This window comes from Alligator mississippiensis, chromosome 2 (assembly GCF_030867095.1).
Source record: "Alligator mississippiensis isolate rAllMis1 chromosome 2, rAllMis1, whole genome shotgun sequence".
Lineage (NCBI taxonomy): Eukaryota > Metazoa > Chordata > Crocodylia > Alligatoridae > Alligator > Alligator mississippiensis.
This window is the reverse complement of record NC_081825.1, coordinates 95,690,758-95,716,342: the sequence shown is the minus strand read 5'-3', so window position 1 is coordinate 95,716,342 and position 25,585 is coordinate 95,690,758. Positions and strand designations below refer to the sequence as shown.

The 25,585-nt window shown below is 42.5% G+C and overlaps 1 protein-coding gene across 9 annotated transcripts in view; it reads left to right on the top strand.

Moving 5' to 3' along the window:
• Positions 1-13,346, top strand: part of TRIM2 (tripartite motif containing 2) — a 157,000-nt gene extending 143,654 nt beyond the window's left edge. For all 9 annotated transcript variants that reach the window (XM_059721954.1, XM_019481478.2, XM_019481479.2 and 6 more), the window contains 3 exons: positions 531-601; positions 4,701-4,841; positions 8,816-13,346. In XM_059721954.1, the coding sequence (XP_059577937.1) occupies positions 531-601; positions 4,701-4,841; positions 8,816-8,968 (365 nt within the window). In that variant the 3' untranslated portion in view covers positions 8,969-13,346. The remainder of the gene's footprint in view (positions 1-530; positions 602-4,700; positions 4,842-8,815) is intronic.
• The last annotated feature ends 12,239 nt before the right edge of the window (positions 13,347-25,585 follow it).

The window sequence follows — 25,585 nt, the reverse complement described above, 5'->3', positions numbered from 1 at the left end:
TATACAGAGCCAAGTTTTTCTAATAAAAGAGCCTTTTTCTAATTATATTCATTCACTCATGATGACATACTTGTTTTAGAATTTAAATTCCTGAATGTTTATGAAAATTGAACACACTGTATGTGAATCATTGTCATTTAATTTAAAACTGCAAATTTGTTTAGAAAAGCTTTTGTTTAGAAGAACCTGCTCTGAGCTCAAGTACCGTGCCATGTTAATTAAGGTCTATAACTCCTATAAAATAATTGGTTTGTAATAAATGAAAAAACAAGCTTTATTATAGATAAAACTATGATATGAGTTGTAGGAGGACAGTAAATTTGCCCATTAAAAATAGTGCTGTTATTTGAAAAACAGAGGTGAAATAATTCTTAATTCTGAAGTGTTGTTCTCATTTAAGTAGTATTGCTCAGTAACTAACTTTGAAAATCTTCTTAAGGATAGATGAGATTTTCATCATTTCTTAAATCATTAAGTAAAAATACTGGTTTGTTTATTTTTGTATTATTTTTTCCTTTTCTGCATTGCAGGTCCTCATTTTGCTGCTGTAAATAGTAACAATGAAATTATTGTTACAGATTTCCATAATCATTCTGTCAAGGTACTGTTAATTAATACCACTTTGCTATTCTGGCAGTTTTGTTTAGCTTTTATTTTAACATCTTATTTTCTTGAGGAAAATTAAATCTCATTGAAGCAACACCTTCATGTTTTATACTGTATAATTAAATTTACAAGCTTTGATAAGAAAAAAAGACTTAATTAAGGAATGGACATTCTGAGACGTTAACTGTTGCATTTAAGTAATTTCGAAATGCAGGAATAATTGATTGTCTTGATTTGGGGACACTTTTTCCTAATTAAATAATATAGCTTAAGTGAAAGTTATAAATTGGAGTGATAGCAAATATAATGAGTTTGTTATTTAGCTTTCTGCCAAATTGTGTCTTTTATAGTGTGTGCTTTTTCTGATATCATGAAAGGAAAGGCTTCTGTTTCCCTTAGATAGTTTCAAGAAAAGCTTCCATCATTTATAACCTAAAAATAGTATAACAAAGCATAGTGAATGGAGATCACATGTTAAATGTCAAATTATATTTTCATAGATTTGTATCTTAAATGTCATAGGAGCCATTCCTGGCCATCTAGTCTTAATGCCTGCATAACTCCACCCATAACATTTAAACCACACGTTCCTGGATTTGGCAAAACCAGTCATCTTCTTGATGATGTCTGTTGTATGCAAGTGGAGTCCTGGGTCATGACTAGTTAAAGTCATATGACTACCAGGCAGACAAGGTTCCTTTGGTGAATTTGATATCTTTTATTAGACCAACCCAAATAGTTGGAGAAAAGTTATTAAGCAAGCAAGCTTTCGGGTTCAAAAACCCTTTGTCAGGCATCCAGGAAGAGTACACACCAATTGCTGAAACTTCCTTAGCCTGACGAAGGGTTTTTGAACCCGAAAGCTTGCTTAATGACTTTTCTCCAACTATTTGGGTTGGTCTAATAAAAGATATCAAATTCACCCAAGGAACCTTGTCTGCCTATGTCCTTAGACCAACACAGCTACAACCTAAACCCCTGCGATATGACTACCAGTACATTTTTGTTGTTGTCAGATTAATAATGCAGAGAGCAATATATTTTACTATTTATCTCACTTAAAGTCTTGTGTGCTTACTGTCACATGAATGATAAAATGTCCACTAATATTTTTAACCTTATGCTGAATCATCTAGCTTTTTTATACTTTTTGAGTTAGGGAGGAAATAGTTCATGTCATGTGGTTTGGATTACAACAAAGAAAGCAACACCACTGCAGGAGCCATAAAGCAGATTGTTTACATGGGTTTAGGAGCACAAGTAGTTTGACTTGATAAATGATACCTTGACCAGTAGGGCTCACTGCAGCAATATGAATGACTGATGAGCGCTTCTGAAACTAAAACAGCTTACAAGACACAAATAAAGTCAAAGGAGGTATAAGAAATGTGGCCTCAAATAAATTTTAAATCTACACATTACTTTCTAATAAGATTAAACAGTGTCTCTCTGATCCAGTTGTGACTCCAGTAGATAACATTATTGTTTCACCCAACTAGTATTTAAACTGAATAAAAAGCCTTTTCTTATATTTCTATTATTTTCTATTCTTATTTTTGTGGTGTTCTACTCTAAAGTCAGTGTATATAATTGTTGACAAATTGGACAGTTTTTTGTACGTTGTGAAGATAATTATTATTTTCTTCTTAGAAGGTGAAGCAGAGCACAATCTCTCAAATGTTATTTTAGTACTTAAAATCCTCCAGTACCCCCAAAACATTTCCACATCACATCAAGCTTAAATGAAACATAATCCCTGATGATAATTACCACCGTTTCCCTTCAGGGATCTCTGTTTTCTTTCAACTTCTTCTCCCATGGCAACCCATTCAAGCCGGACTTCTGCCCCTCAGTGATAATTCGTTTTTCTACCCTGGAAATAGATAAGCATGTCTCTGCTTTTTCTCGTTATCTTGTTCCGTTTTTACTTCAGGGACCACCCTACAAATTATTTGATTTGAAAATTTGTCTCCCTTCCAGAAGACCTGCTGGCAATGCACCTGCCAGTGCAGCCCAGTATAAGTCTCTTATCTTGAATTATTTTTCTTCTTTTTATTTCTGACTCCCTGTACTAGCAAATCATTATGGCTTATGGCTGGTCTTCTCTTGCCCAGACAGGTTACCTAGAGTCCCCAGTAATGCTATGAAAATACAGAACCACATTGTTTGGTGTCTGCACTCTTTCCTTCTTGCTGCTTTGTCACAGGAGTGTGGAACATGCCCATGCTGTTAAATGATGGAGCCAATTAGCCTCTGTCCCCCTGCACCACCACAACACTGTGTGGATGTGGCTACACTGCTTCTGGTTTAGGAGACAGCCCACACAGAGTAGTGTGGCCTGTTTGAGAGCATGGTAGGTTTAAAGTGCAAACAAGACTTGAAGGCATCATTCCCACTTAACAGTACAGTCATGGTTCACGCTTCTCCCTAATTTGTCTGTCAGATGCATTCTCAAGTAGAGCTGCATTCTTAGGGTTACCATACATCCTATTTTTGCTGCGACGGTCCTGGTTTAGACACCCGTCCTGGGTGTTTTTTTGGTTTCTTCAAATGAACACTTTTGTCCCATTTGCAGAAACCTCCCACTGGACAAAAACACTCATTTGAAGGAACTAACAAGGCAGCTGGGACAGGTGTCTTACTGCCCTGCTCACCCATGTGCTTTGCTCCAGGCACCTCTTCTGCCCTGCTTTCCTTTGAGATTGGTGCCTGGAAAAAGCTGGGCACAGTTCAGAGTGGAAAGGAGGGAAAGCCTGTCACTCATTGAGATCCAAGAAATATGGTCACCATAGGCATTCTGTGCCTCCAGAAAAATTTCTCTTAAAAATTTACCAAATCTCATAACTTTAATGCAACCCCCTTCTTGTACCATTCACTTTGGAGACATGGTTCTTACACGGGAGCTCCTGCAAATGCCTAGGTCTTGAGTCAGAACAGAAGTTTCACAGGATGGTCCAAGACAAGTCAAACATGTTTTGGCTATGAAAAATGATTTCTCTTTCTTAGTCCTGTCTGAAACACAGGCTAAGCATGCTTTCCCTCACCACATCAGGATTAGTGATAGAACCTTTCCAGCTCTCTGTTTCCTGGATAATTTTTTAGAAACTATTTATGCATCTTCAGCACAGTTGCTGTATAACCCATAGAGAGGGTGCAATTTCCTATTGTTCTCAGGCCCATCTAGCTCTGATGGTTAATGAAAGGTTGCTTTAGTCAACTGCTTCTGAACTGACTAGGAGTGCAAGCCAGGTATAGCCTTTGCGCTCCCCATTTCCTAGGTCACTAGGCACAAAGGTATGACAAAAGGTGTCCTGACATTCTGTACCCATACTGCAATTAACAGCACTGATTGGGACTGGGATGAGCTAGAAGCCACTTTGCATGTTGGATACTTTTCTGATTGCAAAATGAGCCCCTTGTATACAGGTTAGACTGTATGACTCAATGTGTGGAAAAAGAAAAAAAAACAAACACCTGTTCTATATGGTTGAGTCTTATTCTTAAACCCACATTTTTCAGAACTTTGAGATGGTTTAGGTTTTGTGTGATTCTTGGAATAGAGCACTTTTTCTTTTAATTAACTCATTCTTCCTCTCCCTGTTCAGGGTGTAGTTTAGGTTTGGTGATCTGAGTGAATCCCGACAGATTTTTGTTCTTTTGTTCTTCATTCCTATTTCACCTGTCATCCATATCCCCAAAATGAAATGTTAAGCATTTGAGTATGATGAAATGTAAATAGACTGACTGTTTCATATACTGTTTTAGGAAAGCATAACTCCAGCTTTATAACGTATACCTTACTGTTTCTATCAGCAAAGTAAACACAACACTTTTACATTATTAAAACCAGAGAAAAGGAAATAAGAAACCAAAATACCTAGGTCAAGAGTGCTCAGAAAAGCAAGGCTTATCCAGAAGGAAGGAGACTCTTGGGTGCATTTAATTCTGACTCTTCTGCTTTGCTAGTGTAGTTGCCCCCAGTAATGCCAGTAGCAATGAACTGGACAGCCTCAGCTGTCCAGATCAGTAGAGGTTTAGATAATGTCTGAACTAATCCTTTGTTCACTCTGTCTCTATTTTTTTTAATTATGTAGGTATTTAACCAAGAAGGAGAATTCATATTGAAGTTTGGATCTAATGGAGAAGGAAATGGCCAGTTTAATGCTCCAACAGGAGTAGCTGTAGATTCTAATGGAAATATTATTGTAGCAGACTGGGGAAACAGTCGAATACAGGTAGACATTTTTTTTAAATAAATGTATATATGTGTATATATAGTTTAAAAAATTAAATAATATGAGAGGTACTAGAATGACATTCCTGGAAATTCAAGTCTTCTGTTTTCCCACAAAAGAGGTGAATTAGCCAAGACAGGCTTTCTAACACAACCTTTAACATACGTCAATGCTGATGGTCACTTTTAAGAGTAGAAGGGTTAATAGTTTCCGTGTTCTTTCAGTTCTCAGACCCCGCTATGACTGCTAAAAAGGCTGATAGAATTATTGTGATTAAGTTACCCATTCTCTAAAAATAGACCAGACCCATCAATTTGTTTCTCATTGGGTGCGTTTACTGTGGAGTTGACTAATTAGCTCTACAGTAAAGCATCACAGTCTACACATGCACTGGTATTAGGGTGCAGTATATTAATTTACTCCATAATAGGATAGTAATGTCAATGACAGTACTGTCCTACAGCAGAGTAATTTACTCCACTGAAACACATGTGTAGACCATGCCAGGGGCTAGCTGGGGCACAAGAGTGCTAAAGCCCGGGGGCTACCTGCTGCCTATCTTGGCACTTTAACACCCACATGCCCCAGCCAGCCCCTCCACCACCACCACCTAGAGCCCAGGACTGACCCCTTGGACCCTCTGCCAGTCCACCCCAGCTCAAACTACTGTAAGGCTGGGTACACATGTAAATACTGTGCCTGGAAGAAGTTTTCTTCAGAGCAAACTGAACCAGAGTTTATTACATCGCCTTTATGGCATAGGCTACCAACTGCTATGTTACAATTGATAGCTGCTTCTCTTTCTGAGTACCACCCCGTAGATATTATGAAATAGTCTCATCATGCCATGTGAAATTGGGATACCAAGATATGCAAAAACGTAGAGAGAATGGCAAATTGAACAGTTGAATTTCTGAATGGCATAGATAGTGCTATTCTTCAGACAACCACATTTTTAAAATATCTCTCAGATGATAGGAGGCAGCTAATAGATATTTATCTTGTTGAGAAGTGCTTCTAGCTGGGTTTGCTGAATGCCTCTGGCTGGCTTTTAATCTCCTGAAAAAATCAGGCACTTTGCTCTGTTCTGTGTCAGAACGCAGGGGCTGGGTGAATGGACTTCCTCATCCAACTACCGTGTGAATGGTGCCTTTATATCTGTAGGATAAAGATCTGAGCTGGATTGAAACCACACCTTTTGCCCCAACAGGGGTGGCTCATGTCTTCTAAGGTTCTCCTTCCTAGATTAGCCTGGGCTTCTCCCTTTATGTTAATGTGTCTTTTGGGAGAAAGTATGGTAGTAAACTCTGGTCTTATTCTAGAAGACACTTGTTTCCTCCATCCTGGCTCTTCCGGGTGGTGACCTGAGGACTTGCTCCTCTTAATTTTTCTCTTGGGGATCACTGGTTGTTTGTTCCCACTTTCTGCCACAGAACACTAAAAAACCTCTTCTGTTTCTGTGGCGGGCCACTGGGGGCGCTCCTGTGTTGAGCCGCCCACCTCACTGTGCCCAACCAGCTTCCAGGCTCCGAGTGCCCTCTCTGGGGTGCCTCATGTCCGGCTGACCCCTTCCCTGGAGCACACCCACTAGCCTGGGGTTCCCGCTGCCACCATCCAAGGCTTTGGACTCAATTCTGGCTCTGCGCACCTTGGAAAACACAGGCCTGATCGTCCAATGAGTACTAGACCCAATACAGGCACTTGGGGCACTTCCCCAAGTCTGGGGCTTATTAGGAAAGTCTCCCTTAGTCCACAGACCTAAGGGCCCTCCTAGGCATAATTTAAACCCACCCCTCAATAAGTCTCCCACACCGGTCACAAAGGAGAACTTTTATTGATTACAGGGGGTAGGATGAAAACAGGGTAAAAGGTAGAGCAGTAACATAGAAATATCAGAGGAATATCAGAGGGATCCCATAGAGCAAACCAGTATGGCTGAGGTAGCCTTTTGATCTCGCATCTGAGTTACTGTAAGCTAAATATCTAGTCGGATTTCGAGTAGCTTACTCACACGTATCATCCAGAGGTGGTTGGAGTTTTCCTCTGGAGGCAGGTCCCTCTTTGAGCATGCGGTTATGAGGAGAGAGCCAGTTTCAGAATCACCTGGGTGACCGCATGGCTAAAGGCTTCCCTTCTTCCTGGACCGGGCCTTTAAATAACCTTTCTAACCTCAGCAGCCCGGTCCAATCGAAGCTGCCAGTGCTGGCCACTAGCCAACCAATTCAAAAAAGCATCACTGGCTACCTGGGTCAGTGAGCGGGGCTTTTCCCTCCCCCCCCCCAGCTGACCAGAGAATCCGCCTCCAAGGCACCAGGCTTTTGTCATGTAGGCAGGGAGGCAGATCCCCCGCCTTGAAGAATTCAATACCAGCCTCTCACGCTGGCAGAGACCGATCTCTGGAGAGGGACACAGACGGTGGCATTTCTGCCACAGCTTCTGTAGCCACTGGTACATGCAGAGCCCTTAACGTTAAGCCTGAGGTATTCCCATAATGCACTGTACTCTGCAAATACAATTGGCCTCAAATGAAAAATCACATACAACTGTTTTACACAGGAGGCTTATTCAGTACTGTACAGGTGCTAGCATAGATGGATCTAGGATTTTAAAAAATGATGTGTAGCAGATGTGACCCATACCACAGCCCAACCATGGTGGGGAGCATGAGATGCGGCTGGCGTCTGCAGGCCCAATGAGGTCACCTAGAGGGGGCAGGCAGTGAGCAGGTGAAGGAAGGTAGAGACTGTCCACTGTCACTGCTACCCCTAGCCAAACTCAGCATCCCAGGCAGCCGCTCTCTGCAGCCCCCAGCTAGAGCACACCATGAACAGCCCTAGGGCTCCCCCTGCTCCCAGTCAGCTGAGATGAGTGGCAGGCAGATATCCCCCTTCCTGGTTTGGGGGGCTCCAGATATGGGGAGTGGCTCTATGGGGTGCTGGGGTCAGCCAGGAACTGCATCCACAGATGGGTCAATGCTCCCTTACCATTCCCCCTGGGTTTTCCCTGCCAGCCCAGGGCCACCATCTTTTGGGACCAGATGTTCAGAGTGCCATGGACAGCAGCAATGGGCAGATCCCCCTTTCCTGTGCCTAGTCCCCTCTGGCTGTGTCTCCCCCTGGCCTGGTGGTAGCGATTCCTCACTGTACTACAGAGCAGAAGATGGGTTGTAATTGCACCACCACACCCCCTGGATCTACCTTGGGGGTGGTAATTTCACTTTAACAGAAATTTAATAGAAGATAGAATACTTTAAAACTCAGAAAAAGAAAATGATCTGTCTGAGCCCTGAGGCCAGTCCAGGCACTTTCTTTCCTTTATTCTTTAGTCTTTTCTCCTTTTTAACTGAGAACATATTCAGTATTTGTTGTTAAAGTTGCACTTCTTATATTCAATGATAAGTTTCAGTGATAAATTATTGTATATTATTGTCATTTGCAAAACATATCTAATAAACAACTAAACATATGTATAAGCAGAAATGTTTAAGTTGATGCTTGTTTGTTATAAAAGAAAAGGAGCTGTTGAAAAATTCTCCATGAAGCATACTTTTCTTCCTAATCCAAGTAATTTATGCTCTGAGAAACTAACAGATTCAGACCTGTGTATCTCTGTAGGAGTTTGAAGGGTCATGATCACTGATATTTGGAAGAGAAAGGAGGTGTTGATTGGGTTGTTTGTAGTTGATTATTTTTGGAGTGAGGAACAGCTGCTGGCTTTATTTTTAATGTGATTGTATGTTTTTAATTTTTGGCAAACAGATGTGTAGATAGGCTTCATAGGGAAATATATTTATAAATGTGACTTTTTAATTTTGAGATACTGGGTCAGATTCTGCTCTCACTTAGAATGGTGTAAATTCACACTAGTTCCTGAAATCATTTCAGACATATACCAATGTCACTGAGAGAGGAATGTGGCCCATTACTTTTATTTTTCATTCATAACATTTGGTATGTGTTTTCTTTCCCTTGAAGGTTTTTGATGGAAGTGGATCATTTTTATCCTACATTAACACATCTGCTGACCCACTTTATGGTCCCCAAGGTCTAGCCCTAACTTCAGATGGCCATGTTGTAGTTGCAGATTCTGGAAATCATTGCTTCAAGGTCTATCGGTACTTACAGTAACAATGGGCTTTGGAATGGATAATTCTCTGCCCTAAACATACGACTGGTCCCAGAGATCCTAAATTGTTCTCTCTGCTGGATGTCCACTACGTAAAAGAATTCATTTTTAATAATGGAAGGTGTCTTCAGTGGACTTCTCATGTTAATTTCCAAATGTACCATGTTTACGTAGGACTTGCATCTCTTATGTTCGTCATGGAACTTTTTGTTGTAAGGGTTAGTAAACAAAACCCTCTTTGCTGAATTCATGAAGACAATGAAATATTGAATATGTGAACTGCAGCTTATGGAACAGGAATTTATATAGTTGACTAATTTTCCAATATAAAAAAGGGAATTTAAAAAACCCCAAACTATTTGAATGGGTTTGTTTGACCTGGAAAGGATAGCTCCTGTTTTGAGCTTCCAAATTTGAAAAGTGTCATTGGTATGCATTATTTAACCCAGAAATGAAGTCTGTGACTCTTCTAGATCTCATTATCATGGTAGGTATTACACTTGTAACGTTCTTCAGACTTAGTAACTATAAACAGTAGGTTCTTTTAGGAAAAATATAAAGTTAAGTCATACAAAATCTTCTAGCTGTAATTGTGAGACCTAACACAGCTCAACTTTTAGCACTACAAGCATCAATGCAAACTTCTTACTCTTTGTGGGATTAATGAAGGATTGTTTTATGTGCTTGTTTCTCACCCCTCCTAATGCTCAATAGGCTGTAAGGACTTTGAAAAAACCTGAACTTTCTAAAGCTTTGAGAAGACTTTATTGTAATAACATTAGTGACAGCTGAATTTCTATAGAATGATGGACCCATTAACACACAACTAATTCATTAGAATCAGGGTCAGCACAGTTATATGATGTCAACTCAATTAAACTCATGTGTACCACTCTTCCATACACGTTCCTTGCTGTGCTTTCTTGAGACAACCCATTGTGTTCAACAACATAGCATCATGCAGGATAGAAAGCCAGACAGGTACCCTTTTGGAGGACCTACATTGTACAACCAAAGGAACTTTGGTTAACTGAGTTGTATGATGAAAACCAAGGGTTACCAAAGCTATTAGTTTTTAACTTAAGAAAAGTACATCTCAAATAATTAAAAATTTAACCAGTTCCTGCAATCCTTCATAAAAAACTTTCTTTAAAGACAAAACGGGGGCTGCAGGATTTGTCCCGTTACGTACGTGTGTGTGTGTGTGTGTGTGTGTGTGTGACACAATAATGAAGAGATTAAGTGTAAGTGATTTCAGCTGAACTGTAAAATCCTTTTGAGTATGGCAGCACTCTGAAGAGAGTCCCCCACAAAATCTGTTCCTTGTGAAACACCAATCTAATTGAAAATGCTTACAACCAATGACTTGGCTCTGCTATCATTATTTTCTTGTTTATAATGTGCACCTGTCCCTTTTCAGAAGCATTAGCTTTATTAAGAATATGAACTCAAGAGTCACAAGATGTTGCTAGGGTATGATGATATAGGGCCATATTCTGTCTCAAACCTTGGTAGAGGAGCTAGTTAGCATGTGCCAATGGTGGAAATTGTTTGGAGTCGTATCTTGCTTTTCTTCTTTTTTAAGATTCCAAAACAAAGTGGGGTGGGGGCAACGAATGGGGAGATATTTTAAGCATGTCTGCCAGCCTGCAAATATGGAAGAGATTTGTTTTTAAATTGCTTGTTTTAAATATCGGCTTATTTCTAACAGGTGAAATCTGTTGTTCCGACTCTTTTGAGAAACATGCCTTTCACTTCCAGTTTTTCTGTAAAGAAACATTTAATGTTAAAATAAGAGTAGATCCTGCAATTCATAAAGATGAAGTAGTCTCTTTTTTTGAATAATTATATTTATTGTTCTCTCTCCTTTACTTGATTTTGCACATATAACCCAATCTTACAAACCTTTGAGTCTTGTGATTTCAGTAGGATGGCTGTGTTATGTAAGGGTTTCAGGGTTTGGCATAAAATGTATCTGTAAAATTGGTAATATTGCTTATCAAATGTTAAATACAAAGGTAATTATTATGAAGAAAGCAAAATATTTTGGGTTTGAATTCAGTTTGTGCTAAAATTCTGCAGGGAAGTTGGTCAAAACTATTACATAGTATAAACTGTATTCTCAAAATCAAGTACAGTTGTAACTCAAATGTTATGGTACCCAAAGCTGTGTTTTAAAAGTGTCTTTATAATCAACATTCAATTCAACACTCACACTATCAATCTTAGACATTGGAGCAACTTGAAAACTCTTAATATCCTAATGAAAAAGGATGATGTATATGACATTTCAGCTATATTTATTCACTAAGAAAAAGGATTTCACCAATTTTTAAGTTGAAAACTAAAAGGAAAGAGAGGAATAAGCTATTGCTGTAGGCTGTTTTTAAAGGACACTATCAGTCAAATTTGGCCAAGGATTTTGTAAAAATATTTTACTAAATTTAAATGGAAGGATTTCCATGAATTAAGAAAACACTATAGGCCAAATCCTCCATTGACAAGAGTGCCACAGGAATCCAATCCTAAACTATATGTTAAAACCCATACTGTAAATGACACCATTTCATGCTTACATACATGTACATTTATACATTGTTCCCTTAAGATTATCAGAGAGTATCAGAGAGTTCCTTTCATCTGGTACTAATAAATAAGACTTTGCTTAGCTATGTCAACTTTATTACATCTGGATGAAACCTGAAACTTTATATGTTCTCTTTACAACCAAACTAACAGATGTTATGTGTGATGGAGCCTTTTCCTGAAGACTTCTAGGTCTTTGTTCTTCCTTTTATATGGTTTTTTTTAAGAATTTTGACTATGGCCATACCCACTTCATCTGAGCAGTGCTGAAAATTGACACTGATTTGGATTGCCTTTACCTAGCAAATACTTGCCATTTAAACCCAGTTGAATTATTCAGTCCCTTCATAAAGCCAGCCTTAATGTGCCTGGCACAGGAAAACTGAGAAACACATTGCTGTTACAATGTGTTTTTTAAACCTACTCAGCTGAAATGCTTGGATTACAGACCTCACAGAGAGCTACCACAGCAGAAGTTTGGTCCTTTTTTGTGATGGATTCTTTTTCTCCCATGTAAGTGATGGTCAGAATTTCACTGTTTGATGCAATAATAACTATCAGTTATTAACATTGATAAAAGGCTCCGGGCCAGCTGTTTTGTCCAAATTCCAGGTACACCCAGTACAGTGTTGACGTCAGTGCAGTACTGATCAGCAGCACAGAAGGCATGGATGGCAAAGATTTATGTTCTGTTTAAAATGACATACCTACTGGAAGGATTTTCAACAGATAATCAGATGTTATGTTACATGGAGTCTTTTAGGACAAACTGCAAAATCACTCATTTTTTAAATAGAAGAACATAGTTAAATTCAATAGAAACACTAATGCATGTTTACACAGATTAAAGTTTTAGCAATGTGACTGGAAAGAGAAAACAATATGGTTTACGGCGAATATTGTCTAATATTGCTAGAGACTTATTTATTAGTAAATGCTGTTTTGTTCTGTAAAAGTTACAGAGCTTTCAACTTTACAATTATGTTAATATTTTTATAACTAAGGATCTAGTGTTGCCATAATGAAAACTATAAGTGCCCAATAAGTTATGTTTGTCATAAGGAAATGATTTTCATTTATGGATGACAACAAGTATAAAGTTGTGATGTACATCAAGGAAGTAAGTAGTGATTATTTGGTCTGTTTGTGGAGATTGTATGAAAGATATTTCTATTGTAGAATAGAATGATTCTAAATAGGGTATGTTGTTTCTGATGAATGTACCGCACTTCAGTTGATGTTTGTGAGCAACACAGCCTTAACCCTGATGCTTTTGCTTTATGACATGGGAATGTTCCATAATCTGCATAATGTATCAGAATATCCCTGTACTAGAAATCTGTATCATTTGATACATTGTACCCTTCTGGTTTTAGAAATGAATATGCTTTTTTTTGCTGCTTTTTTTTTTTTTAGGGTTTTTTTTTTAGTTTTTTTAGGTTTTGTACATTCCATCTTTGTAAGTCCATTTCATGTGTTTTATGTACAGAACATATAAAGTCTTGCACATCCTTAAACTGATAAAATATTCTAGTCATTTGTTTTAATTTTTTCCTTATAGAACAAAATACAAACTCTGTCTACTTAAGGTCAAGGATGAACGATGTGCATCGAAAAGTGTTTGTATGTGTGTAGTCTAGCTTCATGTGTGCCACGGTATTTTTGATGCTTTAGCCTAAAATTAAAAATTTAAATTTACTCTGTCTTGGAAGTGTAGGAAGAAAAAGTCAATTGTGTATCTTTACCACGCACAAAAAAAATCCAGTAATAAAAATAAAGCTTGTTTCCTCTGTTGTTTTCAGGGTAGAAGATTTATTTTTCAGATTATCACATATCCATTGTACTTGAAAATTTCTCTATAGTGCTGGGAGGGGAGCAATTGTCTCAAAGGGAAAGTTCCTGCCAAAGACTACAAGACAAAAGAACTGTGATTTATTTCATTTGTTTGGCTTTTCTCACATAGGTACAGAGGAAAGAGAGAAGATTTCTTTTATTCATGTCCTCTTTTTTGGTATCATATTTTTTAGAAATGTAATGATCTTATATATAGCCTTTTGTAAAAAGTTCAAAACCTTTATCCCCATTAGTGGGAATCAAATTACAAATCAAATTACATGTTTTTTATTTTGTTGGAAAGTGACATATCTTCACAACTGTGACACAACCTTTTAAAAGCCATATTTGGAAAAGCCTATATACTGATTTAACACTCTCTTGGGCTAGATGCAGATATTGTACATAAACTGGTATAAGTGATTGGAAACTGGTCTAAACCTGCAACAGAACAGAAGTTCAGCACACATAAACTGGTTTCAAAATGGTGGAACCCAGTCTAAGATAGTCCTGGATGGATGTAGTATTAGGGTGTGTAGATGAAATAGGGGCCCTAAATTGAAGTGGTGGGTTTTAAAAAATACTGCTTCAATTTAGGGCTGATTAAACTCCTGTGTCATGCACACACCCTGCTGACTTAACTGCCTCTCTGGTGGGGAGGGGAGGACAAGCTCCCAGTGGGTGGAGCAGTCCCTGGGCTGCGGTGGGGGAGCTGATGCTTCCCTCTGTGACAGCGGCGGCTCCCCCCCACCCGCCCCAGGTGGCACCCGCCCACAGGCACCCGGCTCAGGTGTTCCTAGAGGGCACCACAGCCGCAGAGGGAAGCACCAGACCCCTGTGCAGCTCAGGAAGACAGGCAGGCTCCGGTGGAAGGGAAGATCAGGCTCACTGCTTTTCTTGGGCGGAGCCTGCTTTCCCGGGCTGCTGCTAGGCTGCCTGCAGGGCTTGCTGCAGAGCTGCACAGAGCCCGGTGCTTCTCTCCGCAGCTGTAGGACCAGCAAACTAAAACTCCTCAAAGGAGTCATTTGAGGCCCCAAGTCATTTAAGGCACATTATGCCACTGAATTTCCTACAGCGGCTGGAATTAATGCACAATATGCCGCCGAGGCATACAAACACTGACACCATTAAAGCGGTGCAAAAGCATTTAGCCCACTTTAAAGTGTCACACACACATGCCTCTCATTTCGTATACACATGGTCTTAGACTTAACTGATTTAGGTTAAACCAGTCTATCTACCTTCTTCTGTACCAGATCGCATAGTGGATCACATAGCTTTGTGGCATCCCAGATGCCCCTTGCAAGGTGGTGTACTAGCCTTGGCCCATGCTCATCTGCTCCAGGTGACCACTGGGCCAGCCCCACCCCCAGGTGCTTGCAAACAGGAGCCAAAAAAGCCTCTATCTCCTGAGGTTGGGGAGGGCAGGGGTTGGGGAATGGAGCCCTCCCCTCCCTAAACCCCAACTTTGCTGGCTCAGGTCTTGGGGGTGGGGGGGAAGGGGCAGACTGGGTCTATGCAGCAAAGATCTCCATTCCCTCCTCCACTGTCCCAGCCTCCTGACAGCTGCAGGCTGGAGCTACAGCTCAGAGCTGCCTGTCTTTTTGCCGTGCCAGGAACTGAGGTTTGGGGGTGGGGGAACAGAGCTCCCTGCTGCCTGGACCCAGCCCAGCCCTGCCAAGAACAAAGCAAGCAAGCTGGGGGTGGCTCGTATGGCAGTGGTGTCCCATCCCCACCTTCCCTCAGTTCCTGGCACAGTGAAAAGCTGGGCAGCTCTAAGCTTCAGTTCCTGGTTGCAGCTGTCAAGAGGCTGGGGTGGGGGGTGAGCAGTGGAGTCCCCCACTGTGCGGACCTGGCTCAGCCCGGCTCCCAAAGACCTGAGCCAGCAAGCTGAGGGGAGCCTATTTGACACGGGGGCTCCATTTCCCCTCTTGCCCCAGCCTCCTGACAGCTGTAGCTAGGAGCTGCAGCTCAGCTGCCCAGCTTTTCACTGCACCAAGACCTGGGGGCAAGAGTGGGGGAACAGAGCCCCCCTGTCACACTGCCCCCCTCAGCTTGCTAGCGTAGGTCTTGAGGGGGCTGGGCAGGTCTGCTCGGCAGGGGGGTGTATTCCCTCATGCCCCCAGCCACTGGTGACAGCCAACAGCTGGGGGGGCTGGGGCCATGCTGGCCAATTGGGACTCACCGGCTGCTTTGATGCTCAGCTGGGTTTGGAATCCTCCAGCAGCTGGCTGTGAGCCCCCCCAGCCTGCTGACCTTGGCCAGTGCAGGCTGCCTTCGTCCCCGCCCCTTCCCCCCCAAGGGTGAACATGACCTCTGTTTGCTCTGAAACTAATCGGGGACACTTAGAAAAAGCCACAAAAGTTAGTGTGAATCTGCATGGGGGTTTTTGAACTGCTATACCTAGCCTCAATCACCTCGCCTTTTAGAAAACAAGCATATGTACTTTTGTAGAAAGCTATGAGGTTGGCCTTACTTTCTAATCTTCTAGGGGCCCAAAGTAACTCCCTTTCTATCATAACATCCTTTTGGCTTATATTTCTTTCCTTCCTTCCTTTCCCTTGTGATTTCTCAGTCTCTGGTGAAATGCCCAAAGCCGATCCTCCAAGAATTCAGTTGACCTGAAATTCACTTAACAAGGCCAAAAAAGAGAGACTCTTCTGATACAGCTCAGATATAACAGGGCTACGGAGACCCAGGAAAGTCCATTCTGGTAACGAATGTCATCAGGACACTCAAAAGTGCGGAAGGGGAGAATCAAACTACGGAAGCAGTCATCTTCATTTTTCTTATCTTGACAAAGCCCCGGATAAGTATGTAGTCCTTTTCTTTTGGTGTGAGTTAGTAGGTGTGCCAGCATCCAGGTTGCCAAGCCTCCAACTTTTCTCCCAAAGAACGCATTTTCTACAATACGCTGAATCTTTAAGGCTGTTATTTATTAAACCTCAAATTAATACATGGCTGGCAAGGGTAGCATCAATACTTTACTTGTTGGAGTACTCTGTATATCTGTGTTGAAGTTCAGCATTATGCAATAGGTTTTATTTGGCTGCCAGCTAGAACAAAATGCAGTGAAGCAAAGCAATGTTATCCTGATTTTCAGAGAAGCTGAGCTGAGCACCTGATGCTTCCATGGAACAATGTAAGATACAAGAAGAAGAAAGCTGATGTAAGATATTTGAGGGGAGAAAAGTTGAGTAGTTGAGAATTCTGTTGTATGTTGAATATTCTTATTTAGAAATGTTAGTACACAATGCACAGAAAAGTGCTTAGTAAAATACAGGCCAGATCCTATTCCACTTATTAGGTATGTAAGTGGATTTAGGCATTTCAGTGTGATCCTTTTCCACCCAGCACAAGTCCCCCCACCAAAATATAAAAGTACCTACTTTTGTAACAAATCATCATTTTAGGCTTAAGCTTAAGTCACAAAGAGCAACAAGGAACCAGAAGAAAGGAAAATTGGATCACACTTAGGTGCCTTTGTCAATTTAATAATGCATCTAATAAGTAGGAACGAATTTGTTTAAATGACAATTTCAATATCCTCCATTAACTCACTTTGGCTATTCAATGCTGTACTGTATGTTAGTACTGTACATTATTATTCCTCACAAACTTCTCCTTTTCATGAACACGCTCTGTAAACATGTACACCATGCTTTTTATATTCTTGTTAGCCTTACCATAAAGACTAAATATCTTCTGTGTTGCCTCCTTAGTCTGGTACCTTGGATAATTATCAGTTATATAACTAATGGTTTATTTTGTGTCTCAAATCTCTCCTTTAGGAAAGCTTTTACCAAGTACCATATGTGAAGAATCTCTATAGGTAGCATACAAAAACAAGTACAAAATAGTTAGCTATTACATGAGTACTCCGCAAATGTTACTGGTTTTTTTTATAGCATCTCTGTAATAAAGCATCTCATATTATCCCAGTTTTACAGATGAGTATCCAAACATGTAGGCAGTTCAGTTTGGCCCTGATTTTTCAGTGTTCTTTATTTGTTCAAAAGAACAACTCTTAATGCCACTTCTGCAAATCAAATCCCAGGTAGCTGACATTAAGCACCAAGAAATTGAGAAATACATGATAAAAGGCCACCTTTTAAAAGGTGAGTAACTTGCACAGCATTCCATGGGTACTCAATGGAGGGTCAGTGCTAGAAACCTACTATTCTCTTGTGTGCCATTCAGTTGCCTAAGCCACAAAACTATCCTTTCTTTCCGTAGCCTCTGGCCTCATTCATTACATATAGTATCTAATTGCAATGGCTTCGGTGGGTCCTCTAGACAACAGCTTCATTCACTAAATATTCTGATTCCTTTCCTGAATGAGGCATAGGTTCTACAGAAAACACTATGTATATGATCATGTCATTAAAGACTGTGCCTTAGACTATAGGTATAAAGGGGTTAACTTTAAAATTGCCCAGTCAACCCTAATTCCAGTGTTTCCTAACTCTTGAGCGCTTAAATATACATCTTGATGTGTTCCTATCTTAATTTTTAATGTACTTCCCTAGTTTTTCTTTTAAGAAATAAAGAAAAATTGTGAATCCTGTAACATACAGTTATATGATTCCCCAAAAATGGATCAGCAGAGTTTAAATCCACAGCACAGCCCTCTACTTGTTGAGGAGTAATTGGTATTAGCAGAAGTCTATTATCTTCTGTGCAGACCAACCACTATTGGAGGATAAGATGCACTTTGCCAGAAGGTTTCATAGTTATCTGCTCACAACGGAAGATCACTGAGACTTGGGAATCCTAGGTTTAACTGGAGGATAATGTGTATAATAGTTCCAGATCCTTCTTTCCATGTTCTTAGTTTCATCTATACCCTTCTGCTCCTGTTCCTTAATAAACAGGAGCAGATAGCCTGTCTCTCAGCCACCTTCCCATATCCCCATCTCCACCCCAAACTCTTCATCCTCAACATTTAAAACAATCTCTTCTACTGTCTTGATAGTTCCCTGAGAGCACAGGAAGGATTGTTTCCTTGCTTGCAGTTCCTCTGCCTCACAGAATTAGGAGGAATAATAGATAAACTGCTGTTCAGGTTTAGACCATACTTAGTACAGGTGGAATTTTTAAAGAATCTGTCAAAATCTAAATTGTCATTGCTACATGGATATAGATTTTTAGAGGTTCATAAATCATCTAAATTTGGGTTTATTTTTCACAAGGACAGGAAAGACCCTTTTTGACACCTGGGTAAGGTCTGAAATACTGATCTTCATATTCACTTTGCTTAGGTCTTCTCTTCCCCCTTAAGAAGTCTTCTAATTTAGCTGGTTTCAACTTGGCCCTGAAGAATTGGAGGTGTTAATGGAATTTTTCATTACAAGATGAAACTGATCTAATGACTTGGCTGCAAAGGGGTCTGTAGCTGCCAGAACTCTTGGCCAGCAAACTAGGAGGATTAGGTAGACTTACTCCAGGGAACACAGGCAGAAAAATTTTCTAAGCCTGCAGCCACGCCACTGAGAGTGTGATCTCATAACGTGTTTAAGATAACCATTATTGGAGGGTCACTACATAGATGGAACACCTGTATGGAAAATCCAGGCACTTTTTTGTGAGCTAATGTTGCACCAGTGCACCAGTGTAGTTTTAACAGGTGTTGTGCTGCTAGATACTTATTCTGTTTGATGAAATATACAACCAAGATTCTATACACTAATTTCAAATTTTGCTATTGCTGTAATGAGGAATGCTATTCTAGATATCTGAAAGGCTCATTTCCTGGACTTGCTGCAAGTCTTAGTTGGGATATATAATCTGAGCAGTGGGTGAAAGTTTTGTCCACTACTTCCTGTTGCGTGGCTTTGTACTGTAGAAGAGCCTAAGGCAGGGACAGGCAATTATTTTGGGCAGAGGTCCACTTACTGAGTTTTGGCAAGCCATCGAGGGTCACATGACAGGCAGCCCAGGACAGATAAATATTGATTTTCTAAATTTTTTAGGGGCCCCGCGGGCTGGATAGAATGGCCTGGCAGGCCACATCCGGCCCCCGGGCTGTATTTTGCCCACCCCTGGTCTAAGGCACATGCTCCTAAGCATGTTTCAATGTGCAGAACTCTATGACACTCACTTCAATGCTTTCACTTCACTTTCCCCAAATAATGTCTGCCTTATCTCAGTTACCTGCTGTGCTACCTACCCACAATGTGCAATATCTCCAAGCAGCCTCATGAAGCAGCAGGCCCTCAATCCTGCCTCAACTGTTTCTCCTTTGGCTACAGAGGGGTAAGCAAAGGAGCAGAGCTGAACTTAATCATGGCTAAAAAACAAGCATGAACAGGAATATGTGTATGTGGAAGAAAATTCACTGTGAAGGAAGGATGACAACTGAGGAATGAGACCAAGGAATATATGATTTTGTGTGGGCTAGCTACAGAGAAAGCAAGACATGAACTTGTTGATCTGGCGCATGTCAAGTCCACACTCGGGATCCCAATATTGCACTGTTAGACAGGAGGGCGTAATACAAAATTATATACACACACAAACATCAATATGAGTTCACACACACATACACAAACATACACTTTTGTAGCTGTATGTTAACACTAGGGGGCATTTGAGGTAACTTGGTGCTTGGTGTTACTTAAGGTCAAGTGGCTCTGGAGTTACTCGAGGTCAAGTAGCGCCTGGGGTTACTCGAGGTCAGTGTGCCCCAGGGTTACTTGGGGTCACTTGGGGTTGGGGTTACTTAAGGTCACTGTGGCCCCTGGGGTTACTTGAGGTCATTAGGGTTTGGGGTTACTTAAGGTTCATTGGTATTCATTGATCAAAGGGAAAAGCCGAAAGGCAGCAGGGTGGAGAAGCGATGCCAGGGAGAAGTTGGCACAAAGGCCAGAGTTGGAGCCAGAGCGGAGAGACTGCGGGGGAACCGAGGTACAGGGAGAGGCTGCGGGGGCTGGGAGTCAGAGAGGGGTTGCGGGGGAATCTGGTAAACTGCAGGTGCCAGAGAGAAGTTGCGGGGGGGAAACAGGGTAGCTGCAGGGGAATTGGGGAGGTTGCAGGGAGAGCTGGGTAAACTGTGGGTGCCGGAGAGAGGAGCTCTGGGTGCCAGGAGCCAGATCGGGGCTGCAGGAGAGGCTCTAGGGGCTGGGAGTTGGATCAGGGCTGCGGGAGAGGCTCTGGGTGCCAGGGAAAGGCTGCAGGGGCCGAGAAAAAAAGCAAGGAGCTGCTGGAGGTGGTGGAGGTAAGCCATGGGGATCAGGGAGCAGCAGTGAATGGTGGTAGAACAGCGCAGGGGCCAGGGAGGAAAGAAACAGTGGGGTAGCTGGGGGCAGTGTGGGAAAGGAGCCGGGACTCGAAAGAAGCTGGTAGGCAGTGGGAGAGCTGAGAGGCACTGTGGAGATGGAGGAAACTGGGAGGTAGAGACAGACGGCGGAGAAAGGCCAGGGCAGGGAACGAGGAGCCACTGGAGGCAGCGGAGGCAAGCCAGGAAATTGGGGATGCTATGGGAGGTGCTGGGGGCTGGGAAAGAAAGCTGGGAGGAGGTGGAGGTGATGGGTGGAGCTGGGAGGAACAGGGAGGTGCAGCAAAGAGGTAAGCTGGGAAATTGGGGACACTATGGGAGGTGGTGCCGGAGGCCAGGAAAGAAAGTCGAGAGCAGGTGAAGGCAATGGGTGGAGCTGGGAGGAATGGGGCTGGGTGGAAGATGGGAGAGAGAAGGCAGGAGCGGTGGGACACAAGTGGGAACAGAGAGAGAGACAGGGAAGATCGTGGAGAGAAGGTGGAGGCAGCAGGGCACAACAGGGAAGCTGGAGAACGGAGAGAGAGACAGGGAAGATCAGAGAGAGAAAGAAGAGGTGGTGGGACACGTACGGAAAGCCAGGAGATCAAGGAGAAGGAGGAGGGAGCTGGGAGACCAAAGAGCATGGCCGGGAGGTCAGCGGAGATGGGGAGAAAGCTGGGAGGTGTAGGGAACCAAAGCCAGGGAAGGAAGCCAGAAAGTGGTGGTGGCACTAAGATGTGGGGAGAAGTGGGCATGCTAGAAGACAGGGACAGGCTATAACTAGACCTAGACAGGTTACAGAGGTGGGCGGATGAGAACAGGATGGGTTTCAACACATACAAGTGCAAGGTACTGTACCTGGGGAGGAAGAACCAGCAGCATACCTACAGGTTGGGGAACTCCCTTCTTGTCAGCACAGAGGCAGAAAAGGATCTTGGAGTCACTATTGATTCCAAGATGAACATGGGCTGTCAATGTGGGGAAGTGGCCAAGAAGGCTAACCACTCCTTGTCATGCATCCATAGATGTATCACGAGCAGGTCCAAGGAAGTGATCCTCCCTCTCTATGTGACATTGGTCAGGCCACAGTTGGAGTACTGCATCCAGTTCTGGGCACTGCAATTCAGGAGGGGTGTGGACAGCATCGAGAGGGTCTAGAAGAGGGTCACTCGCATGATTAGGGGTCAGCAGGGTAGGCCCTACAAGGAGAGGCTGCGGGACCTGAACCTGTTCAGACTCCACAAGAGAAGACTGAGAGGGGATCTGGTGGCCATCTACAAACTTGCCTAGGGGGACCAGCAGGCAATGGGAGAGTCCCTGTTCCCCCCCAAGCACTACCGGGAGTTACAAGGAATAATGGCCATAAGTTGACTGAGTAGATTCAGGCTAGATATCAGGAGGTACTACTTCACAGTCAGGGTGTTCAGGATCTGGAACCAACTTCCAAGGGAAGTGGTGCACATTCCTATCCTGGGGGTCTTTAAAAGGAGGCTAGACATTCACCTAGCCGGGGTCGTTTGACCTCCGCATTCTTTCCTGCCCATGGCAGGAGGTTGGACTCAATGATCTGATTAGATCCCTTCTGACCCTACCAATTATGAAACTATGAAACCAGGGCCAGGAAGCTGCAGGAGGACACAAATGGGAACAGAGAGAGATCAGGGAGAGAAATCAGAGGTGACGGGGCACAGTGGGGAAGCCAGAGAACCGAGAGAGAGACAGGGAAGTTCGGGGCAAGAAATCAGAAAGAGACAGAGATTGGGGAGAAGGTGGCGAGACACAAGTGGGACTGTAGAGAGAGAGAGATCAGGGAGAAGGCAAAGGTGACAGGACACAAATGGAGAGAGATCAGGGAGAGAAGGCAGAGAGAGACAGGGATCGGAGAGAAGGCAGAGGTGGTAAGACACAAGCGGTAATGGGGAGAGAGAGAGAGATCAGGGAGAAGCCAGAGGTGGAGGACAGAGCGGGGGCTAGAACTGGGAAACCAAAGTGTATGACCAGGAGGTTAGCGGAGAAAGAGAGAAAGCCAGAGCCAGGGGGGATAGAGGTGGCAGAGAGGAATGAAGCCCAGAGGGACGGGGATTTAATTGGAAGCCTGCAGCAAGACAGAGACCAACTCGGGGTCAAAAATAGCAATTTTTATTAGACAGGCAGTATACTTACAGCTCACAAAGTTATTGGTTCCTATACACACACTCAAGCACTCGCACTTGTGCATGCACACACACACACACAATGGTAGCAGGAGAGAAAAAGGCTTGGTGGAGGGATTGAAGTCAAGATGTGTAGGGACAGAGTCCAGGTCCTTTGCTTGGGGAAGGAAGGTGGGTGATAGCTACCTATCCTGGGCTGTGAGTTGATCCTCGATGGCCAGTCGGGGTCTTCTCCAGCACGGTGTTGAGGGGGGGTCACCAGCAGGGCCTCTGGGTGGATAGGTGGCATGGCACAGGGCTGGTCCAGATGGAGAGGGCATCCCAAGAGACCACACTCTACCAACCCTTTTATAGGGGTGAGCTACCTGGGTCTCCTATGGGAAGGACATGTCCAGGCAAGGACAGTCTTGCTCAGATGCATACATGCAGATCCAGGTGTCCTCATTGTCTGGTAGGACACAATGTTGGGGTTGCTGGTTTCTGTAGGGTCTTTGTCTTCCAAATGTTGGGTTCCTGTAGGTTCTTTATCTTTCAAATGCTGGGTTTTGTCTCTGTTCCTGGCTGAGGTTCCTGTGGTTCCTGGGTGAGTCAATGCAAGGCAATGGTCGGGTCATTGAGTTGATCATTCAGTACAGGCCTGCTACCATTGCACCTCAAGCACCTTCATTCACTCCCATTCATTCAGGAACCAATTTACATGAGACTGGTTAGACACAAGCCACAGTTACAACATAGGTTATACCCGGACAAATGACACAAGATGGAGGCTTGATATGCAAAATGGAAACTTGACATTACTTGACATTACTTTACGGACATGGGCCTAAATCATATATATTCAATACAAAACAGTAAAAATCAATGCCAACATAATAGGAACATAACACAATACAATATATAACAGTAAAAATCAATACAAACATAATAGAACACTATTTACAATATAAAAGGGGCTTGTTACTATAAGGGAGCATAAGAACTTAGCTTACCTAGTACTACTTGTAATCACTTATAAGGGATAGAGAGGGCAGAGAGAAAATCAGAAATGGCTGGGGAAGGGGAGGGAATGTATTTTCAAATGATAATAATTAAAAAAAGAAAACCTGGGGGGTTTTCTACAAACTGAAGATTTATAGGTCTTCATAAAGGCCTACTGATGCCTTTATGTGAGAAAAGTGTTAACAGGTCTAATTAAAGGATGGGGCTAATACAACACAAAAAACAAAAGAAAAAAGCAGACGTGTCCAACAATCATGTTCTGCGCTACCAGAAAGGGAACCCATTTAGGACAGGGGTAAGCACCCCCTGGCATGTGTGCCAGAGTGTGACATGTGAAGGCATTTTGCTTGTCATGCATGCCTTGGGGAGACTGTGGGGAAGCCAGAGGGGCCTGATCCTTGTGGCAGTGCAGCCCTGGCGCCTTCCCTGCTGCCCACCTCGAGGCATGCATGCACCCACTGCCAGCAATGAGCCGGGCCAGGGCTCCACGGACCCCAGTGCAGCTGCTTGCACCCTCCCTGCCACCTGCTGCAAACAGCCTGGGCTCCGTGGCAGGTATGCACATCTGAGGGTGGATGGTGGGGAAGGGGCCAGGGCTGTGCTGCCACAAGGATCAGGCCCCTTGTTGCCCTGCCATCTGCCCCTGGCATGCTAACATCTTGCAAGTTGAGTTTGCAGGTGAAAAACTTTGCCAACCCCTTCTCTAGGACCACGAGAAAGGCCTCAGAAGGGTCTTACTTTATTTGATAATAGCTATGCTTCTCATGCTGTCAAGCTGCAATGATGGGATCAAATGACATGCACAAGATGATGTGCAAGAAGCTTTATAGCTTGCTGGATTAATTTCTTGAGAATTCATGTTCTCCAACAGAGATTGCCAAACTTTGTAACTATAAACCAAAATTCTGAAATGATTCAAAGCTGCAGGACACTTAGGGTGGCCATCATAGAGGACAGTCCGGTTGTCCTCTGTTCACCATTGCTATGAAACCGGATACCTTTATGTCTTCTATTTTTCTCTTGAAGAGAGAAAATAGGGGATATAAAGGCGTCGGGTTTTGTATCAATAGAGGACAGAGTAGCAGAAAACCGGAATGTCCTCTACGATGTCCACCATTAAACTTTCAAGGGCATGTCCGAGAGCCATTCCTCTGTGCCCAGAGCCCACTAGGTCTCTTTCATATGGAGCCACATTTAAACTGCCCAGTAGTGTCATGAGCCGTAGTTTGACTGACTCCATTCTATGACCTACATTTCATGTATTGGCATAATTCATTATAGTGGAATTAAATTAGCATTAGGACTTTGTGTGTGGGGGGGAGAGAATTTGGCATTTAAATTTGTTTCTTTTAGTGTAGAACAATTGCATGCTATTTACTGAAAGTCCTTTTTTTGTTATGGTTGGCTGTGAAAATTAGAAAAAGAATTAGTATAGTTTACGTGAGCTTTTTTCTTCAATTCTTGTGATAATTCTGATAATCCTAATAGGTATATTTTAAATTAAGTTTAGAAATGTTAATAATGCTTAGACATACAAAAACTAGAACTCTTGGTTCCAAAATGATACCTTTTATTAGACCAACTGGAAAATGGCAAGAAAATTGTCCTTTTCTGCAAGCTTTAGGGATCAAAGTCCCTTCATCAGGCTCTGGGAAAAGTGTAGATGGTACAAGATGGTAAAAAGTCCCCATAGATAAGAAATAAATTTCATTTTTGTTTTTTTGTCTCAGACCAACATAAATGTCTTTTTGTCTCAGACCAACATGACTACCAAGTACACCCCTGAAACAACA